Source organism: Cibotium barometz, chromosome 19, assembly GCF_041138505.1.
Source record: "Cibotium barometz isolate CiBa-2024 chromosome 19, ASM4113850v1, whole genome shotgun sequence".
In the NCBI taxonomy this organism is placed as follows: Eukaryota; Viridiplantae; Streptophyta; class Polypodiopsida; order Cyatheales; family Cibotiaceae; genus Cibotium; species Cibotium barometz.
In genome coordinates this window covers 31,491,813-31,513,706 of record NC_141064.1, presented here as the reverse complement: position 1 = coordinate 31,513,706, position 21,894 = coordinate 31,491,813, and the positions used below count along the sequence as shown (strand labels likewise).

Sequence of the window (21,894 nt, the reverse complement as noted above, 5' to 3'; positions counted from 1 at the left end):
TCCACTCTTTTGGTCAACACTCACACACCATTCAATATTACATGTGGCATTCTTATCTTGCCACAATATCTTGCACCTCTAGGGTGCTTTTTTCCCACATACACACAACACCATGATTACATCTCTCAACACCCCCTCTTAATTGAAGTGTTCCACAACTCACCCATCACCCATCTCAATGTAGCATTGCACAACCGCAATTGCTACCTCTCAACAATTCACTATGAAGCCAATCTTGCCATTGAGTCAGCAAAGACTCAATATTTTAAAAATGGGAAGAGAAGAGGAGTCTTCATCCATCCAGGATGCCAACTCATCAATCAACATATGGAAAAATGATTTACTAGTTAATGACGAGAATCAAAAGGTCTGATTATAATAATTTTGAATATCATGGATGAAGCTTCATATTGCATTTGTTTTTTTGGCTTATGGTGGGGACAACTTTATTTTGTAGCTCGTGGTGTATGAGGATGATTTTCTCATGCGTGCATCAAGATCACAAGAACCATGAGAATGGAATTCTCAAGAGAAACAGCAAGATATGCATTTCAGACTCAGATGATTTGAGGATATTAGTGACATGATAATGTCATGATAGTCCATGTGCTGGACACTTGGGAATTAAGAAACAATTGAGCTCATTAAACGTTTCTACTGGTGGCTATAGTTAAATAAACATATTAATCATTATGTGACACATTGTTTACATTATCAGGTTACTAAATTTGAGCATATGAAGTTGCTTGGATTTGCTTGCCTATTCCAGAGAGGAACTACAGAGTATTTCCATGGATTTCATTATGGTTTTACGTGAACTAAGAAAGGTTATAATGCTATCTTTATAATTGTCGATAGATTATCTAAGATGGCACATTTTGTTGCTACTATGAACAAAGTTGAAGCTCTACATATAGCAGAATTATTTATTGCCAATGTGTTTAGATTACATGGCTTGCTAGAATCCATTCTGTTGTGGATAGAGATCCATGGTTTATAGGTAATTTTTGGTAGCATGTTTTTAGTAAACTTGGCACGCAACTCTACACATGAGTAGCGGTGATCATCCCACAGACTGATGCTTAGACTTAGAGAGTCAACCAAGTCTTGGAGGATATGTTGAGAGCTTATGTTGGGGAATGAAAAAACAATTGAGGAAAAGAATTTACCTTTATTGGAGTTTGCGTATAATTTGATCAAGCATTTCTCTATAAACTTTTCTCCTTTAAATTGAATTATGGGTATAATCCATTGATGCTAGGTACAATTGGATTATCTCAGAAGACACCCAATGTAGCTGAATTTGTGACTCAAATGCAATTAAATTTAGCTAGAGCTCAAGATTATATCCATCGGGCTATGGATCAAGAGATTAAGTATGCTAAACCCAAAGCGGATAGCTCGTTCATTTAACGAGGGGGAGAAAGTGTTTCTACCTATTCCTTGGAGGTCTGGGACAATTTGTGTGGGCAAATCTACTAAGTTATCACCTAGATATTGTGGGACATGGACGATTTTGAAACAAGTTGGAGATGTGGCTTATAAGTTAGACTTACCACCACCACCACAAGACTATGGTGTTCCACTCAGTATTTCATGTGAGTCGATTGAAGCATTATCTTCACGATTTGGTGATAATTTAGTTGATGGTATGATTGAACTTGATCAAGAAGATCATGGACCAGAACAAATCTTGGAATGAAGAGAAAGACAATTGCGGAGTTGTATTCTTCGGGAGCTCCTTGTAAAATAAAGCCAAATTCCCATTATTTGTTGCAATCTCGGGAAGACAATTGGGAGTTGTACTCTTTGGGAGCTCCTTGTAAAATAAAGCCAAATTCCTGGTATTTGCAATCTCGGGGGGTTTGCCTAAAAATATGTAAGGATACCACGTGAGTTGAATTGAAGGGGGTTTTTAATTCAAAAATTTAAGGTAAATTAATAGAAATACATTCAGAGAAGGGGATTTTTTAATCGATTTTGAAAAAAACCCATATGTCCATGAAGAAAAAGGGATCATTTTATTCATGAAAAATTCACAAGGGTTTTTTTAAATACCCCTTGAATGCACGGGATACACAGGCCCGGTTTCTTAGTAGTGCACCCCCGAGTTTGCAATCAAGAGATATCTTGGGGGATACCCCATTAGGTGGAATGTAGACAAAATCATGCTTTTGGAGAAGCAGTTAGCGGTGCAAAATCTTTGAGCAAGGCCTTGGAATGTATGCTTTAAGGAAAAAATATTACTTAGCCTATACCGCATATGGATTAACATGTGAGATCAGGGATCCCAAGATGCTAAGTGAATATGGAAAAAAGGAGCTTCACAAATTCAAAATACTGAGAGTTCCACAAGTTCTATAGTTGCAGGATCCATATTCAAAGAGGAAAAAGCTTTAGGCACCAGAGATTGCTAGTCTCGGCAGGATCAAGAGTAGTAGTACACTTATCTTTTGTAAAAATTTGGTTTTTTAACGTAATACAATGACACTCTTGAAGTAAAACTATTGATCATGGATCATGGAGTATGAGTAGGGGATTTTTGATTTGGCTCTATTGTTATATGCATGTTTTTAATGTCTGAAAGTTTGAAAGTATCCATGGAAGGTGGTAAATATAGTGAAGAATAAATTGAAACCAATCAAAATTTTAGCGTCATTGATTTTATAAATGTGAAGTTTATTGAAGAATCAAATTTTCAATATCCAAATCATTAAACTCTGTGAATTCAATGTGTTCTACTACATTGGATTTAACCTCTTTATCCTCTATCCTAACTCTAATCTTCCTATACCACCACATGAGTAACTGCCTCAATGCACTGACTTCATGGATTCCACTGCCATCATGCAAGGTGGCCTTTTAAAACCCACAGAGCGAGCTTGCCAATGTGAGTGCTCCATGCCTTGGGTAGACCAGATAGTTAAGCTTCCCTGACTCTGTAAAGTAGGGACCATGAGCCTCCAAAATGTGCTAGAATGTGGAGACCTCTATAGGGTCATCGATATGAAGGACCCAGTCTGATCCCCACAATGTATCATTGATGAGCTTGTGAAATCTCTTCCAAGATTTTGGTTTGTGCTTGCTAGTTCTTGTTACGTTCCACCATAATGTTGCATTATCCAACAAATGATTGGTAGCACACTTGATTTTGTTCCTCTAAAAAAAAAATCCCTAAAAAGTAATCATCAAGTTGACTAAGCCAAGCAAGTATGGTGTAAGCATCTTTCTTGCTATCAAAATTTTAAAAGGTAAAAGCTTTACGATTTATTTTTTGTTCTTTCCTATATTCCTAAGCTCTAAGAGTAGCTTGCATGGTTCTCTAAACTTGGTCACCATCGAAGTCTAAAGGTGCATCACTAGCATGTCTATGCCTCTTCTTGTAGGATAACCTATCCTCTAGATCCATTCTCAACTTCTTGTAGGATAACCTATCCTCTAGATCCATTCTCAACTTCTTCTCAACTAGAATCTGGTTTTAGAGTTACTGAATTTACTCTTGAATTATTGGGGGTAGAGAGTTCATGATGAAAGAGAGATGTGGAATGATAAAAGGTGCATATTTTAAATGTAAAAATGAAAATTATTGAAATAATGATAATATTTAGTTAATCTAATGTGCAATTGAGTAATAAAATGTCGACGATGTGCTTGAATTTGAGGGGTTAGTAAATTATTCGAAGTAGAGCTTGTATGTCGAAAGATAAGTGGCAAAATAATTTTGTTGATATTGAATAGCCAACAAAAAGCCATGGTTCTAAAAGTCTTCAAAAGCTCGAGGATATCGTCCAAGAAACACATCCGACATAGAAGATAACTAGCAAAATAAATCCTTAATGCCAAAACAAAAATAATAATAATGCATTAAAGGAGTCTTAAAAAGGTTCGTAGAAGAATCCTTCGTCAAGTTTTGTCCACTTGCTGAAACTTTACTTTTGTAAAACTCCCTCTCTTTTTTTTCCCTTTTTTTAAGAAAAGCCTTTGAGGAGGGCCTTCAACCTTAAGGAAATATACGCTTTTAAAGCTTATATATGAGACAAAAGATTTTGAAACTTATAAGATTTTAAAAAGCTTATATTTATAATAGGCTTTAAGGCTTTCAAAGCTTAAAGCTTAAGCTTTAAAAAAAGAAATAAAAATATTTTTCTACACGGCTGTATACCACGCTGCACCCACATATGACTGAGAGAGAAGAAAAGAAATTACCCCAAAGCTTCGTCTCATCGTCGTCGCTCGCCAGTGGATGGAGCTTACGCTTTTGTCTTCTTTATCCTCTAATTTTTTGTAAGCTTTTTTCTATTTTTTAAAGTACCCATAGCTCTAATGCCACTATCACAAGATCTCATGTACTTCTTGAAGAATTAATCAAACTCACTTATAAATCAAAAAACAAAGCATATACTTGCATCCAATTGATAAGATTTAAGCATAACATAAAAATATGAGATAGAGTAAACATCACCATCAACACACTATTAGGTGTAATCTCTCCCCTCATGCATGCAGCTCTCACTTTTATGATATGAGTATATTGAGAATTGTATTCAAAATATAGTCCAAGGAACTAATAATAGTTGTGTGTAAAAAATAGGGCTTGCTTTTTTACTTTTATAAAAATAACTCATGCACTAGAGCTTGATCACACACTAAGTGTAAAATAACCAAAACTCTTCTTACACATGTGCTAGTAATATAGTAACATCATGCACAAGCGTGCATAAATAATATATACAATCATTTAGCACATAGCCAACAAAACAACTCAAACTAAATAATAATAATCCGAGATAATATTGACAAGATCCTTCATATGTGACACCCACAATATTGCTCTACACTTATCTTACAAATGTAAACACATTAGTTGTTCAACTAAAAGATAGACATTATGTAACAAAAAAGGTGTATTTAAATCCCTAATTTCACATGTCTGGGATTATTAAAAATATCTTCAATATACAAATACAAAATATTTTCAAATAATAAAACCATGAGGTAATGTATTGAAGGATAGTTTTTCAAATACATCTTAAATAGGCACAATACGTAAGGTTTCAAGTACTGAACCATGAGGTAATATATGCCAAGATAGTTTTATTAGGTCGTACATATTTTTTGTAAGGTAAAATAGCTCAAATTAAGTAAAGCTATCTTATTCCTCACAGTCATTGCTCTGAGTGTCGTCTGTGATTTACAATAGTGTCCAAGAGAAGTTCTTTGAGGCTATCAACATGTACCGGTAGCATGTCTTCTCTCTGTAGAGTAATGTGAAGGATTAGGATTTACATAAACATAACTTCAAACTATTATCTTTAAAGTTGAAATTTGTTTACTCAATCTCACTACGCATGCATGTGCCTGCGTGCACACACACACACACACACACACACACACACACCCATGAAATCATGCAAAAGAACTTAATGCATGAAATAGAAGCATGTGGTAAGTTGCATTACAATGTGGTGCTGAATGATTTTCACATGTATCGTGGTTTGCTACAACCATCTTAAGCATAAGAACTATACAATCAAAAGACCATACATCATTAAACATGTGTGTGTGTGTGTGTGTGTGTGAGAGAGAGAGAGAGAGAGAGAGAGAGAGAGAGGAGAGAGAGCCTTGGTTTTTTAATTGCAAATACTTCACCTAAAGAAGAAAACCCCTTGTGAGTTCCGTGTGAGAATGAAGGCATGAAAGATGAGGGTCTTAACTTCTTATGGAGTGCATGAACACCACAATTTTCCAAAAAAGAAATCAATGATTACATTGAGAAGAAGTCACTAGCTAGCCTAGAGGTGTGTAGCCTAGTCTCAGTGAAGACATCTATTAATAGAATATATATACATGTCTACGTATGATTTAGTTCATAGCTAGATTACCTCTCATGATAACTCTCAATAAGACAAAAACTTGGTCTTATAATTTTAAGCAGGCCTTGAAACTACACTAATTCAGTTAGTTTTCAATAGACATCATGTTGAGGAGCTAGGGAGATGAAATCTGGTAGGTGAGCTTGCTTCTAATACCCTACATCATGAAACTAATTGGTAGTTAAACACAATCGACGTGCTATGCCATAGCACTACTTTACATGTTAAAATAAAATGAATAGCATACTGATTAACTAGGTTGAGGTGAAGTGTGATAGGTGAGCTTGCTTCTTATACCCAACGCAAATCTTGTTCAATTCAGAGAAGCAATTAATTAGACTTTAGATTAGTATTTAGAAGGACTAAGCTTGCTTTTGAAAATTTAAGCATGCATGTACGTTGATGGTATTGTGCTGCTATTGAAAGGTGATGATTGACGGCGTTTCTTGACTCGATCAAACATGCAATTGCAAAGGGGAATAATCAATAATTCTTACAGCTTTTGTCTCAACCAAGCAGGCGTGCCATCTTATCCTATAATTAAACGTACAGAGCTGCTTACCTGTTCGCCAAGAACATCGATGATAATGGAACGTTGGGCGGAGACGTTTGCATGAGAGAGCCTCAAACCACTATTCTCCAATGCTGCTACAAGGTCCACAGCCAAGCCCGGGCGCTTCTCACACGTAATGTGGATGTGCAGGCCTCCTGGAAGCTCCGTAATCTCTATCTGTTACACACAAAGTGCACATTAATCTAACTTCACGAAGGTACACAGAGCTCACGAAAACGCAGATTAAGCAAGCTACCGTTTGGCCAAAGCATCAAAGCACGAGATCTAATTACGATATATTCTACTGTTTTTCTGCACTCTTACCTGCACTTGGTTAGAGTGGCCGGAGTTGCCGTCAACGACACACATCTGCATGCGGGATAAGATCATCATACAGCGGCAAGCGTCGTGTAAAATGCACATATATCCATTGCAGCAGCCACGCTTAAAAACTGTGGAAAGATCATGCCTTACCATGGTCATGGTTCTGCTTTGAGTCGAGCTAAGAGTCACGACATCAACGCTGTTTCTGTGATTATAATAGCAACGGGAGCTTATTGGGCACATGTGATCTGCTTCTCTCCATGAGGGAAACGTTGTCACACGATTTGAAGAAAAACACACCTTTATTTTCCTTGCTAAATGGCTTATTGCATGTGGCGGCATTGTGGCCACTATCCTTTTTGGCGCCGCTAGAGTCTAAAGTGATTGGTCCTTTGAAAGCTGCTAGTGCCAACCTGGCAAAAAGGTGCCTATGGTCATCCACGAGATACGCACTTCTTTCTAACTTGACTGCATGTGACACAAGAAAACGAAACGACATGTGCAGAACTACTACTAACTGTACAAGGCATCTTATCTTTAAATGAATGGACGTGAACTATTACGGGCAAGAACATATACATACATGCATATGCCTAACATATATGTGCACGCATGTGTAGTATATGCAATCTATATATGTACATATCTGCATGTAAGTGATGTATAGATGTATTATGTCACGCATGTAAGTGATGTATTGTGACACTATTATAGCAAGCATGATGTGTGTGTGTGTGTGTGTGTGTGTGAGATAGAGAGAGAGAGAGAGAGAGAGAGGGAAGGAAGACAATCTCCTACTGGCAACTGTTCGATGCACTTGGAGAGTATTCATTGGACTTCGATGTTAGATGCACCATTGGCTTATTTGGAGTCTCGTAAAGTTCGCTCTTTGCATCGTTTTATCATAAATACTGTGGATGATGTGGTGGATGATTAGGGAATGGTCCTCTCATTCCCTCAAGCTTCTCGTAAGTATGGCCTTGGTATGCATCATAGATCATTGTGGAAGACACTACATGATATGTTGCGACATCTCGAACCTATGCCGCCTCTTGATGCTTCGGATAGAATGCATGACTAGTTTTTTTTCCACCCAAGTGGTAGAAAATTTCAACTCTTTAGTATTTCTGCTAAGGCAATGCATCATCACTTGCTTCTGTCACCATCGATTCGGACCTTGCTAACAGACTTTGGAGTTTCAATATGTCTGAAAGGTGGTGGAAAAAGAGACTATCTAACATTTGGGGAAATGGAATGCATCTCAAACAAAGGCTATTCATGTGGAGATGCCTGACAAGAATTCTCCTAGTGTCTTGCTTCTTGGTTAAAAGAGGTATTACATCAGATAGATGTTGTAGATGTGGCTCTAAAATTGAGACCGTTCCTCACTTGCTTTGGCAATGTCGGTGCTCTAGATCGTTTTTGACTTCTTTGGGGCGGATGCTATTGCTCCTCATTTTCCCCTTCGTAGGCGCTCTAGAATGTTTTGGCTTTTTGGAGTGTGTTTTCCTGCTGCTTCACAATTCAACGCCTTCTTCTCTTGGGTTAGATTTTGGGCCCTATGGACCATTTGGCATATGCGAAATGAGGTCATGTTCCAGCGCATCATACCTATGACTATTATGCTTTCTTTTTTCGGGTGCATCTCCAGCAGTCATTGCATGATAGTCTTTACATGGAGCAGCTTTCCTTAGAGACATATGAAGTTTTTTTCTAATGTTTCTAAACCAAGAGTCTAATTCCATCTTGGGATACCTCTGCTGTACATTGACCTTTCTTAATAGAACCTAGCATTTTGCCCAAAAAAAGTGTGTGTGTGTGTGTGTGTGTGTGTGTGTGTGTGTGAGAGAGAGAGAGAGAGAGAGAGAGAGAATGATGGCAATGATATCTTAATTTCCAATGGAGGCCAATAATTACAACCTCTAGAACCAATGCACAACACAATACATCAGATAGGGAGTGAGGGATACACACCCATCATCACTTAGGGATTGAGAGTCCATCTACCTAGAGACTGAACAAGCAACAAAAAGATAAAACCACCCTACAATTTGGTGCAAGTTCTTGTGGACAATTATCTTGGATCATAATGCGTTCTCAATAAAACTTCTCATGTCCCATTTTTTCTTGCATCTTTATCATTTTAAAGCTTGGTGGTCATTTCAAGGGCAAGGTTTCTTCAACTTTACATAGTTTTTTGGTTATTTTGAAAATCTTGGATTGTTGAAGGAGGTGGAGCCAATATTCTCATGTTTTAAAATGCAAGGACATCTTGGTGTTTCCTTATTGCTACGATATGGTCCACTACCAGTCCTAGCAAGATGAGCTTTTCTTTCTTTATTGCCTTAGCAATGCTTGTATATGTTGGCAGCTCTTCTAGCCATTTTGGCAAACCCAACGCACATATTCAATTCCCTAGTCCTAGCAACATGAGTTTTTCTTTCGCTATTAATTCTTGTATATCTTCACAGCTCTTCTAACCATTTTGATGAACCCCTAATGCACATATTCGATTCCTAATTATTTGGTGTTTTTCCTTGAGCTTGTGGTTGACTTGTCTATTCCTTAACGACTTGAGTTTTGACTAGCCTTCTGGGAGAGAGAATTCTATGGATATTAAGTGTCATGTTGAGTTGGCACCTAGGATATCACTCTAACTCAATGTTACTAGGGAAATAAAGGTTGTTACCTACCTCTACTCACCTTGAGTACTACGGTTACTCACACAGGTAGTCCACCTTAGTAAGAGACTGGAGTGAGAAAAAGGATAACTAGGTTCAAGATTATCAAGTAGCTTGCCAACTACCATCAAGAGCGAGAATTCTAAAGCACCACTTTTGGTACCACTTGTGCATTGTTATCATGTAATTCAATGCACACACTCAATGCTTAGAGTTATGACTAAAGCACTAGTAGAACAAGTATTGTATTCATTGTATACAATGTATTATAACGTATATATATATATATATATACACTTTTACTAATGACCATGTATAAAATGGTTTGTAACTTAGGCAATGACTATAATAACATCCACTACTACAAGACAAGCATATACCGACGTTTTTTTGAGATGAAAAAGAATTGCTTGTAAAATTTATGATCGTCTATATGCACGTCAAAAAAAGCATCGCTATGAAACATTGTCCAAACGAGCGTTGAAAAAAATGTCACAATAAACGTTGGAAATAAAATGTTTTGGACGTTGTTTCCAATGCGTTTATATATCGACATTTATTTTGACTCGTATACGAGGGTCATAGGCAATTTTCGACACAAATTTTGATGAACGTAGGCAATTTCTGACTCCCATTCCGATGCTTTTTCTAACGGATGTAGGTATAAATTGTTTTTGCCATGATGGTGCATCAAGTTATAGTTCTATACTTGGATGCAACATTATGCCAAATATGTACAGACTTTATTACATTTGTATTCAATTTAAGTTCTACACAAACTTAAATAATTAAGGAAAACAAAGACAATGCAATTCCCACAAATTACCATATACAACCTTATTGAAACCTCAAATTGCCGTATGGAACGAAGCACTTAGCGAACCCACAGCTGCCCAATCTACATTTCCATCGTCTTGCTCCATCTGCTAAAGCAAGGCATAAGTGCCATACTTGAATGCATAACACTCCTCATAGCCTGTTATCCAACCACCCTCTCCTCCTGCATACATGAAAACAAAACATAAATAAAAACATACAACTATACACTAGTTGACATACAAACGAGAGGCTACAAAAAGCATGGATACTTACAAAATACTCATAAAATGAGCCCCATCCACCGCTCCCGAGGTGAGTTCCCCACGCTCGTCGTTGCTTCCTCTTATTGTGCGTATTGTCGAGGGTTTTCTTCGTGCTTCCTCACCTCCTCATCCCATTTCTCTTAGTCATAAAACCAAGGCTCCCCCCCCCCCCCCCCCCCGTTTTCATCCTTGGGTGACATCGAACGTCTTGTGTTTCATACAATCTCTCATGAGATCGTAGATCCACTTCTAAGGTACTTCCATGCTAGGGGCATGCTTGAACTCATTCTTTATTTGATTATAGATGCTTTTTTTCTTCTCCGATGGGAGGTGGAGGAATTTGGTCAGAGTGTCATGGGAAAATAATATGCCACATAGCTCCCCCACACGATTCCGCATCACATAACCTACATCATCAAGAACGATCTGCCCTTCCCGCACCGTGTAAAGATACTAATCTGCATTAGGGATAGGGCTACTACCAAAACATCGAGTAGATCTACGAGATGAGATAGGGGTGTTGGCCACACGATGTATGGGTGGACCTCTCGTGGAGGGGTAGATGCACCCATGGCACTCATTAGGAGAAATGTAGGCTCATTTTTTGGCCTTTTAGTTTTAGAGAGAGAGTAGCGCTCAACCAATGAGGAAGAGGCTTCCGTAATAACGGAGAAATTTGGCATTTTAAAGCAAGAATTCAAGTAAAATTATGCTCAAATGCATCTTAAAATAACATTTACTCAACTTAAAATAATAATAAAATAATACTATCGAACCTTTGCACGTAAGCTAAAAGATAGTGGTAGTTAATGATAGAGAATCTCTAATTTCCCCCCCAAAACTAGCTCTGATCTTCTTCGTCTCCAACATAGTCATTCTTTCTTTTTCTAAGTCTCCTCCAATATTAAGCTCTCATCTTCTTCTTTCGTGTGTCTTTTGATACACAAAATGGCAACCTGTAGCCTTGTACTAGCATTTCAACTATTATTGTATTCAATAGTTATAATACGGACGATGGGACATGGATACCATCTACAATTACAATCGGAAACTAGGTACTTTTGTAGAGAAGGAGGAGGAAGAGGAGAAATGCTAATGAATTTGTGGAGCCATTCAAGGGACAAGTTAAAGAGTTCAAGGTATGTGAATCTAGCAAGCGTGTGACAGAGGTACTAATACACTGTCCCTTGATCTGACTATGGAACTTACGAGTTCGGTCAGATCAGTTCAGCTAGTTAAGGCTTTTGACTATGTTAAAGAAAAGTTACCCTGGTGGAATCGCCCGTGCTTTCCGGGCAAGGGAAGTTTTTCCAAGTTCGGTTTTGGAAGAACCGTTGGTTTAGTCTCTTGTCTGGATATCCGTGGTGGGCGAGGCCCTGAGTGTGAGACTCTACCCCGTGCAAGAAGTACTACTTCCGTTGCTAGGACCCCTGAATTCGTTGCGCAGTGGGGTCAGGGATCTTACAGTTGGTATCAGAGCTATTTGGCTAATGAGGATCAACCAAGAAGCCAAATATGTCAAATATTTATTAAGAAGCACTAAAAGGTTGTATTTGTGTGATAAAATTCATACAATTTGATATTCAAAACTGAAATTCGTAAATTAGTAATTGGGTCTTCAGATGGAAGTACCGCAATTGTATGGAATCCATGACTTGCTTGAGGCCTAGACATGATGATATTTACCTTATAGTTCCAAGAACCATGACTACCCGTATATACCGAGGGTATAACTACAGCTCTTTACTGGCAGTATATACGAGTAAATCTAAGACTTGAAATTATATGCATTAATGCTATCCAGATGATGAATTTGAATATGGTTGATATGATTTTAAATTCTGATTGAGAAATGATGAGTTGATTTGGATTCTGATTGAAAAAATGAAGATTTTTAAATTTTGGCTGAATTGTAATAACTAAGCAAAATCTTAATGAGGATAAATGGAACGAGTCCCTGTGTGATAATGTTCGTAGTTAGAATGACATTAATGACTCCAGCAAATCACTATGAGATTAGTGGATTATGCTGGTGGCAGATTGCTGCTGTTAACACTTGACCTAGTGGATCAAGTTAAAGGAGGCCAAATTAAAAATATGCATAAATGGAAAATTTTCATAAAGGACTCTTCAGATAGAAAATTTGGTCTAATGGACCATTATTGTGATAAGGAATTGAATGTTATGATCTGAGTGAATTGTTATTTAATAATGAGTTTTATCTTTATCCCAGGATTCTGTTTGGGTTCACCAAAATATAAGGAACCCATAATCAGTTGGATCTTAAGAAAAAGAATTCTCCTCTAGTTTTGCGAGATGAGGACATCTCGCGTTTTTTAAGTAGGGTAGAATGTAAGATTCCTCCCCAGCCTCTTAGGATGTCCAGTATCTTCCCTTGTAATCAATCTCCTCTTTAGAAATATAAAAGATCTTGTTTCTGCTTGTTTTGTCCTAGAGAGAAAATATTCTAGAGAGAGATTATTCAGATTTTGAATATTTTTGGATAGAAAAATTTCTCATCTTATTAATATAAGTTCCCCTAAAACAGAAGTTCAAAAAGATTTTCAGAAGGTGCATTGGAGATCAAGTATAATCTACTCAAGAGGCCTTATCCTGAGGGTCAAGATTTTTTCGAAATTCTAAATTAAGGTTCTTATGGACCAATAGGATCAATCCATGTGTGGGGAGGAGATAAATCCAATTTGTAATAGAAAATAACCAAAAATGAGTAAATGCCCACATGAGATGAAGAGTTGACTATGTACAAGGTTTATTAGTAAAAAACTATGAGTATTATTTAAAAAATTAGATATTTTGGGTATAATGATTTTGAGAGTTCGGCTATATAGGTCATATGAGTAGTCCGATTCATATAGATCTAGAAAGTTTTAAACTAAAAAATAATGTGATATTTTTATCTCTCCTCTTTTGGATCAAACCGCATAAAAAAGGAACCAAACTAGATCCAAATCTGGTCCAAATTCAACCAGACTGAATCTGGAAAATTCTAAAAATCAGTTGATCTTGGTTAGAGCCTCCCTCTCATATAAATAGAGCCTGAGCTCTTTGTAAAAAAAATAGGAGAATTATACTATGCCAAAATTATGCTGAAATAATTATAATTTTTACTATTCTCTAAAATTCTCTCTAAATTGAAGAAATTGGAGCTTTCCTCCTTCTTCAGGTAGCTCCATCAACACACCAAACCAATTGATTGGTTGGGGACCTCTACCGTGATCAAAGAATGAAGCAATTTGTAAGGTAAAGTGAGAATTTTGATCTTTTTCTATAATTTCTCAATGTTTCTCTCTTCTCAACCTCCCTCAAGCTTGAGAAGCTTAATTAGAATGGCAATTTAATGCTATTGAAGTTAATTGATGAATGGTAGTAAGGAAATACATAAATTCCCATTTATGCTTAATTTTAATGATTTTAATGATTTTTATCTTCTCTATAATGAAAATGATGTTATGTCTCATTTAAAAAAGGCATTCCCCTCTCTCCTTTAGTAAATCCAACCATTCTTTATCCTAGATGAATGATTAATGGATAAAATCAAGTTTTTCATAATGTTTCTCTTAAATAAGTAGAAATTGCTTACATTAGAATGAATTAAGTACTCTTGGTGAAATTTTAGTTGATTTTAGAAAGTTAAAAATTAAAAAATCATCAGTCATACAAAGGAGGTTATGGCAAAATTTTCTAAAATTATGTAAAAATAAGTTTTACTTTTTATTCTAAAAGTGTAATTCCTACTAAATTGGATTTATACATGGATAGATGCATAAAGAATTTAAATTAATCCAAAAAGTGTTATTTTCATCAGTTTTTATTTTATGCATAGAAAGATGCATAAAGAATTTTATTTTTAATTCAAAAGAGTGATTTTCATCATAAATGATTTTATGCATAAATTCGATGCATAAAAGAATTTTTTTTATATTAAAAGTGTGATTTTCATCACAAATGATTTTATGCGTAAATTAGATGTATAAAAGAAATTCTTTTATATTAAAAGATTGATTTTCATCATAAATGATTTGTATGCATAAACATATGCATAAAAGATATTTTCTTAATATTAAAAGTGTGATTTTCATCATAAATAATTTTATACATAAATTAGATGCATAAGAGAAATTCTTTTATTCTAAAAGTGTAATTCTTACTAAATTGGATTTATGCATGGATAGATGCATAAAGAATTTAAATTAATCCAAAAAGTGTTATTTTCATCAATTTTTATTTTATGCATAGAAAGATGCATAAAGAAATCTATTTTTAGTTCAAAAGAGTTATTTTCATCAATTTTGATTTTATGCATGAGAAGATGCATAAAAGATTGAATTTTAATTCAAAAGTGTCATTCTCATTAAAATGAATTTATGCATACGAAGATGCATAAAAGATTGATTTTTATTTCAAAAGGGTTATTCTCCTTAAAATGGAATTTATGCATAAATAGATACGTAAAGAAATCTTATATAAAAAATAAGAATTCTCTTGTATTCTATAAATAGATATGAGGATGTGAAATGAATCAGATAGATGAAAATGAATGAAGAATGGATGGAGATGTATGTATGTGAAAGAATGGATGTAGATATATGTATGTGAAAGAATGGATGTGGATGTGGATGTGGATGTGGATGTATGAATGTGGATGTATAGATGTGGATGTATGAATGTGGATGTGGAAATGGATGTATGGATGAGATGTGAATGTGGATGTATGGATGTGGATGTGTGGATGTGGATGTATGAATGCGGATGTGAAAATGGATGTATGAATGTGAATGTGGATGTGGATGTATGAATGTGAATGTGGATGTGGATGTATGAATGTGAATGTGGATGTGTGGATGTGGAAATGAAAGTGTGGATGTGAATGTGGATGTGTGGATGTGGAAATGAAAGTGTGGATGTATGAATGTGGATGTGGAAATGGATGTATGAATGTAGATGTGAATGTGGATGTATGGATGTGGATGTGGATGTGGATGTATGAATGTGGATGTGGATGTGGATGTGGATGTGGATGTGGATGTGGATGTGGATGTATGAATGTGGATGTGAAAATGGATGTATGGATGTAGATGTGAATGTGGATGTATGGATGTGGATGTGTGGATGTGGATGTATGGATATGTATGGATGTGGATGTGGATGTGGATGTATGAATGCGGATGTGGAAATGGATGTATAAATGTGAATGTGGATGTGAAGGTATGAATGTGGATATGGATGTATGGATGTATGAATGTGAATGTGGATGTGTGGATGTGGAAATGGAAGTGTGGATGTATGAATGTAGATGTGGATGTGAAAATGGATGTATGGATGTAGATGTGAATGTGGATGTATGGATGTGGATGTGGATGTATGGATGTAGATAGGATGTGGATGTATGAATGCGGATGTGAAAATAGATGTATGAATGTGAATGTGGATGTGGATATATGAATGTGAATGTGGATGTGTGGATATATGAATGTGAATGTGGATGTGTGGATGTGGAAATGGAAGTGTGGATGTATGAATGTGGATGTGGATGTATGAATGTGGATGTGGAAATGGATGTATGGATGTAGATGTGAATGTGGATGTATGGATGTGGATGTGTGGATGTGGATGTATGGATGTGGATATGTGGATATGGATGTATGGATGTGGATGTGCATGTGGATGTATGAATGCGGATGTGAAAATGGATGTATGAATGTGAAATTTGAATGTGGATGTGTGGATGTGAAAATAGAAGTGTAGATGTATGAATGTAGATGTGGATGTATGAATGTAAATGTGGATGAGCGGATGTATGAATGTAGATGTGGATATGGATGTGGATGTATGAATGTGAATGTGGATGTGGATGTATGAATGTGGATGTGGATGGGATGTATGAATGTGGATGTGGAAATGGATGTATGGATGTGGATGTGAATGTAGAAATGGATGTATGGATGTGGATGTATGCATGTGAAAGTGGATGTATGGATGTGGATATGGATATGTATGCATGAATGCGGATGTGGAAGTGGATGTCGAAGTACGAATGTGGATGTGTATGTGGAATAATGAATGCGAATGTGTATGTGAAATGATGTGACGTCAATATGAGTGAATGGATGGGATAATGTGGAAATATGCGAGTTCATTATAGAAACTGTATTTGTAAACTGTTTGTAAATGACTGTTTTATGTCAAGAATGCTGGGGAAACATTTTGACCGTCTTGTGATTAAGGTCGTGGGGACCTAACTGATAAAGTTAAAACTGCCGGAGAGTCAATGGAGGACGTCTCGCGTAGCAAGGTCGGTCGAGGTCTTGACCAGCCTCGGCTCGATTTAAATGGTGAGCTTCCGGTACGGTGGATGAGGGACCAAGGAAGTGGCCTATGAGTGAAGCGCTAGGTGACCTGTTGGTTGATCTTGCTGATCTTCAACGAAGATTCCATCTTGATTTTAGAAGTGATTATATTACCGGGTACTATGAGCTAGGAACTATTGAAAAGGCCCCTGAGTGGACAGGTGGTGAGCGTTCTGGTTACCAATGATGCCATAGATACTCCGATGAGAAAAAGGCAATTTCATATTGGGTGTGTAAGTGGTGTGACTAGTTTTATGTTTGCATGAACTTCCGGCTAAGGGGCCTGGGAACTCTTTTCCCTGGTACCCGAGACAAAACCTAACCAAATTCCTAATTGGATCCCATCACTACAGTGGTTGGGCGGTTGGCTAACCCATGGGACTGGATGGGGTAGGCTGGACTGATGGATCCGTAAAACAAGACTCCTTTCTGTTATATTACGTTAGATAAAGTAAATCCCGGATAGTAATTGTTCTATGGATAGGAATCAACGGCTGTGCCTCTTGATGGGAAAAAAAACGTTGATCTCTATGCTCCAAGTGCAATCTGTCCCTTGATCTGACTATGGAACTCACGAGTTCGGTCAGATCAGTTCAGCTAGTTAAGGCTTTTTGACTACGTTAAAGAAAAGTTACCTTGGTGGAATCACCCGTGCTTTCCGGGCAAGGGAAGTTTTTCCAAGTTCGGTTTTGGAAGAACCGTTGGTTTAGTCTCTTGTCTGGATATCCGTGGGCGAGGCCCCGAGTGTGAGACCCTACCCCGTGCAAGAAGTGCTACTTCCGTTGCTAGGACTCCTCAATTCGTTGCGCAGTGTGGTCAGGGCTCTTACAGATGGTATCAGAGCTATTTGGCTAATGAGGATCAACCAAGAAGCCAAATATGTCAAATATTTATCAAGAAGCACTAAAAGGTTGTATTTGCGTGATAAAATTCATACAATTTGATATTCAAACTGAAATTCGTAAATTAGTAATTGGGTCTTCAGATGGAAGTACCGCAATTGTATGGAATCCTTGACTTACTTGAGGCCTAGACATGATGGTATTTACCTTATAGTTCCAAGAACCATGACTACCCGTATATACCGAGGGTATAACTGCAGCTCTTTACTGGCAGCATATCTAAGACTTGAAATTATATGCATTAATGCTATCCAGATGATGAATTCGAATGTGGTTGATATGATTTTAAATTCTGATTGAGAAATGATGAGTTGATTTAGATTCTGATTGAAAAAATGAAGATTTTTGAATTTTGGCTGAATTGTAATAACTAAGCAAAACCTCAATGAGGATAAATGGAACGAGTCCCTGTGATAATGTTCGTAGTTAGAATGACGTTAATGACTCCAGCAAATCACTATGAGATTAGTGGATTGTGCTGGTGGTGGCAGATTGCTGCTATTAACACTTGACCCAGTGGATCAAGTTAAAGGAGGCCAAATTAAAAATCTACATAAATGAAAAATTTCCATGAAGGACTCTTCAGATAGAAAATTTGATCTAATGGACCATTATTGTGATAAAGAATTCAATGTTATGATCTGAGTGAATTGTTATTTAATAATGAGTTTTATCTTTATCCCAGGATTTTGTTTGGGTTCACCAAAATATAAGGAACCCATAATCAGTTGGATCTTAAGAAAAAGAATTCTCCTCTAGTTTTGCGAGATGAGGACATCTCGCGTTTTTTAAGTGGGGTAGAATGTAAGATTCCTCCCCAGCCTCTTAGGACGTCCAGTATCTTCCCCTGTAATCAATCCCCTCTTCAAAAATATAAAAGATCTTGTTTCTGCTTGTTTTGGCCTAGAGAGAGAAAATATTTTAGAGAGAGATTATTCAAATTTTGAATATTTTTGGATAAAAAAATTTCTCATCTCATTGATATAAGTTCCCATGAAACAGAAGTTCAAAAAGATTTCCAGAAGGTGCATTAGAAATCAAGTATAATCTGCTCAAGAGGCCTTATCCTGAGGGTCAAGATTTTTTCGAAATTCTAAATTAAGGTTCTTATGGGCCAATAGGATCAATCCATGTGTGGGGAGGAGATAAATCCAATTTGTAATAGAAAATAACCAAAAATGAGTAAATGCCCACATAAGATGAAGAGTTGACTATGTACAAGGTTTATTAGTAAAAAACTATGAGTATTATTTAAAAAATTAGATATTTTGGGTATAATGATTCCATTTTGACACATGTGTAAGGAAGGGGAATCCCTTCAAGGAGGTGCCTACTTCACATGCTTAAAAGAGTTTTAAACTCAAAAATAATGTGATATTTTTATCTCTCCTCTCTTAGATCAAATCGAATCAAAAAGGAACCAAACCGAATAAAAAAGGAACCAAACTAGGTCCAAATCTGGTCCAAATTCAACCAACTGAATCTGAAAATTTCTAAAAATTAGTTGGTCTTGGTTGGAGCCTCCCTCTCCTATAAATAAAGTCTGAGCCCTTTGTAAAAAAATAGGAGAATTATACTATGCCAGAATTATGCTGAAATAATTCTAATTTTTACTATTCTCTAAAATTCTCTCCAAATTGAAGAAATTGGGGCTTCCCTCCTTCTTCAATCTTCATTGGTGGCTCCATCACCAAACCAATTGATTGGTTGGGGGCCTCTACCGTGATCAAAGAATCAAGCAATTTATAAGGTAAAGTGAGAATTTTGATCTTTTTCCATATTCCTCAATGTTTCTCTCTTCTCAACCCCTCTCAAGCTTGAGAAGCTTAATTGTCATGGGTTTTTAATGCTATTGAAGTTAATTGATGAATGGTAGTAAGGAAATACATAAATTCCCATTTATGCTTAATTTTAATGGTTTTTATGTTTTTTGTCTTCTCTAAAATGAAAATGATGTTATGCCTCATTTAAAAAAGGCATTCCTCTCTCTCCTTTAGTAAATCCAACGCATAAAAGAATTTTTTTATATTAAAAGTGTGATTTTTATCATAAATAATTTTATGCATAAATTAGATGCATAAAAGAAATTCTTTTATATTAAAAGAGTGATTTTCATCATAAATGATTTGTATGCATAAACATATGCATAAAAGATATTTTTTTAATATTAAAAGTGTGATTTTTATCGTAAATAATTTTATGCATAAATTAGATGCATAAGAGAAATTCTTTTATTCTAAAAGTGTGATTTTTATCATAAATAATTTTATGCATAAATTAGATGCATAAGAGAAATTCTTTTATTCTAAAAGTGTAATTCCTACTAAATTGAATTTATGCATGGATAGATGCATAAAGAATTTAAATTAATCCAAAAAGTGTTATTTTCATCAATTTTTATTTTATGCATAGAAAGATGCATAAAGAAATCTATTTTTAGTTCAAAAGAGTTATTTTCATCAATTTTGATTTTATGCATGAGAAGATGCATAAAAGATTGAATTTTAATTCAAAAGTGTCATTCTCATTTAAAATGAATTTATGCATAGAAAGATGCATAAAAGATTGATTTTTATTTCGAAAGTGTTATTCTCCTTAAAATGAAATTTATGCATAAATAGATGCGTAAAGAAATCTTATATCAAAAATAAAAATTCTCTTGTATTCTATAAATGAATCAGATAGATGAAAATGAACGAAGAATGGATGGAGATGTATGTATGTGAAAGAATGGATGTAGATATATATATGTGAAAGAATGGATGTGGATGTGGATGTGGATGTGGATGTATGGATGTGGATGTATGAATGTAGATGTATGGATGTGGATGTGGATGTGGATGTATGAATGTGGATGTGGAAATGGATGTATGGATGTAGATGTGAATGTGGATGTATGGATGTGGATGTATGGATGTGGATGTGGATGTACAAATGCAGATGTGAAAATGGATGTATGAATGCGAATGTGGATGTGGATGCATGAATGTGAATGTGGATGTGTGGATGTGAAAATGAAAGTGTGGATGTATGAATGTAGATGTGGATGTATGAATGTGGATGTGAAAATGGATGTATGGATGTAGATGTGAATGTGGATGTATGAATGTGGATGTGGATGTGGATGTATGGATGTGGATGTGGATGTGGATGTATGGATGTGGATGTATGGATGTAGATGTGAATGTGGATGTATAGATGTGGATGTGGATGTGTGGATGTGGATGTATGGATGTGGATGTGGATGTGGATGTGGATGTATGAATGCGAATGTGGAAATGGATGTATGAATGTGAATGTGGATGTGATGTATGAATGTGAATGTGGATGTGGATGTATGAATGTGAATGTGGATGTGTGGATGTGGAAATGGAAGTGTGGATGTATGAATGTAGATGTGGATGTGGAAATGGATGTATGGATGTAGATGTGAATGTGGATGTATGGATGTGGATGTGGATGTGGATGTGGATGTTAGAATGCGGATGTGAAAATGGATGTATGAATGTGAATGTGGATGTGGATATATGAATGTGAATGTGAATGTGTGGATGTGGAAATAGAAGTGTGGATGTGGATGTGGATGTATGAATGTGGATGTGAAAATGGATGTATGGATGTAGATGTGAATGTGGATGTATGGATGTGGATGTTTGATGTGGATGTATGGATGTGCATGTGCATGTGGATGTATGAATGCGGATGTGAAAATGGATGTATGAATGTGAATGTGGATGTGGATGTATGAATGTGAATGTGGATGTGTGGATGTGGAAATGAAAGTGTAGATGTATGAATGTAGATGTGGATGTATGAATGTAAATGTGGATGAGCGGATGTATGAATGTAGATGTGGATGTGGATGTATGAATGTGAATGTGGATGTGGATGTATGAATGTGGATGTAAATGTGGATGTGGATGTATGAATGTGGATGTGGAAATGGATGTATGGATGTGGATGTGAATGTAGAAATGGATGTATGGATGTGAATGTGAATGTAGAAATGGATGTATGGATGTGGATGTGGATGTGGATGTATACATGTGGAAGTGGACGTATGGATGTGGATATGGATATGTATGTATGAATGCAAATGTGGAAGTGGATG

General features: G+C 36.2%; 1 protein-coding gene across 1 annotated transcript; it reads right to left on the bottom strand.

The window, feature by feature from the left end:
• Positions 1–4,964: 4,964 nt before the first annotated feature.
• On the bottom strand, positions 4,965–7,100 carry LOC147628456 (uncharacterized). Its single transcript, XM_086814178.1, has 4 exons — positions 6,901–7,100; positions 6,751–6,795; positions 6,436–6,603; positions 4,965–5,255 (listed from the first exon to the last, which is right to left on the bottom strand). Exons 1-4 carry the CDS (start codon positions 7,090–7,092, stop codon positions 5,166–5,168), a joined length of 495 nt encoding a protein of 164 aa, XP_086670304.1. The 5' UTR covers positions 7,093–7,100; the 3' UTR covers positions 4,965–5,165.
• Between the last annotated feature and the right edge of the window lie 14,794 nt (positions 7,101–21,894).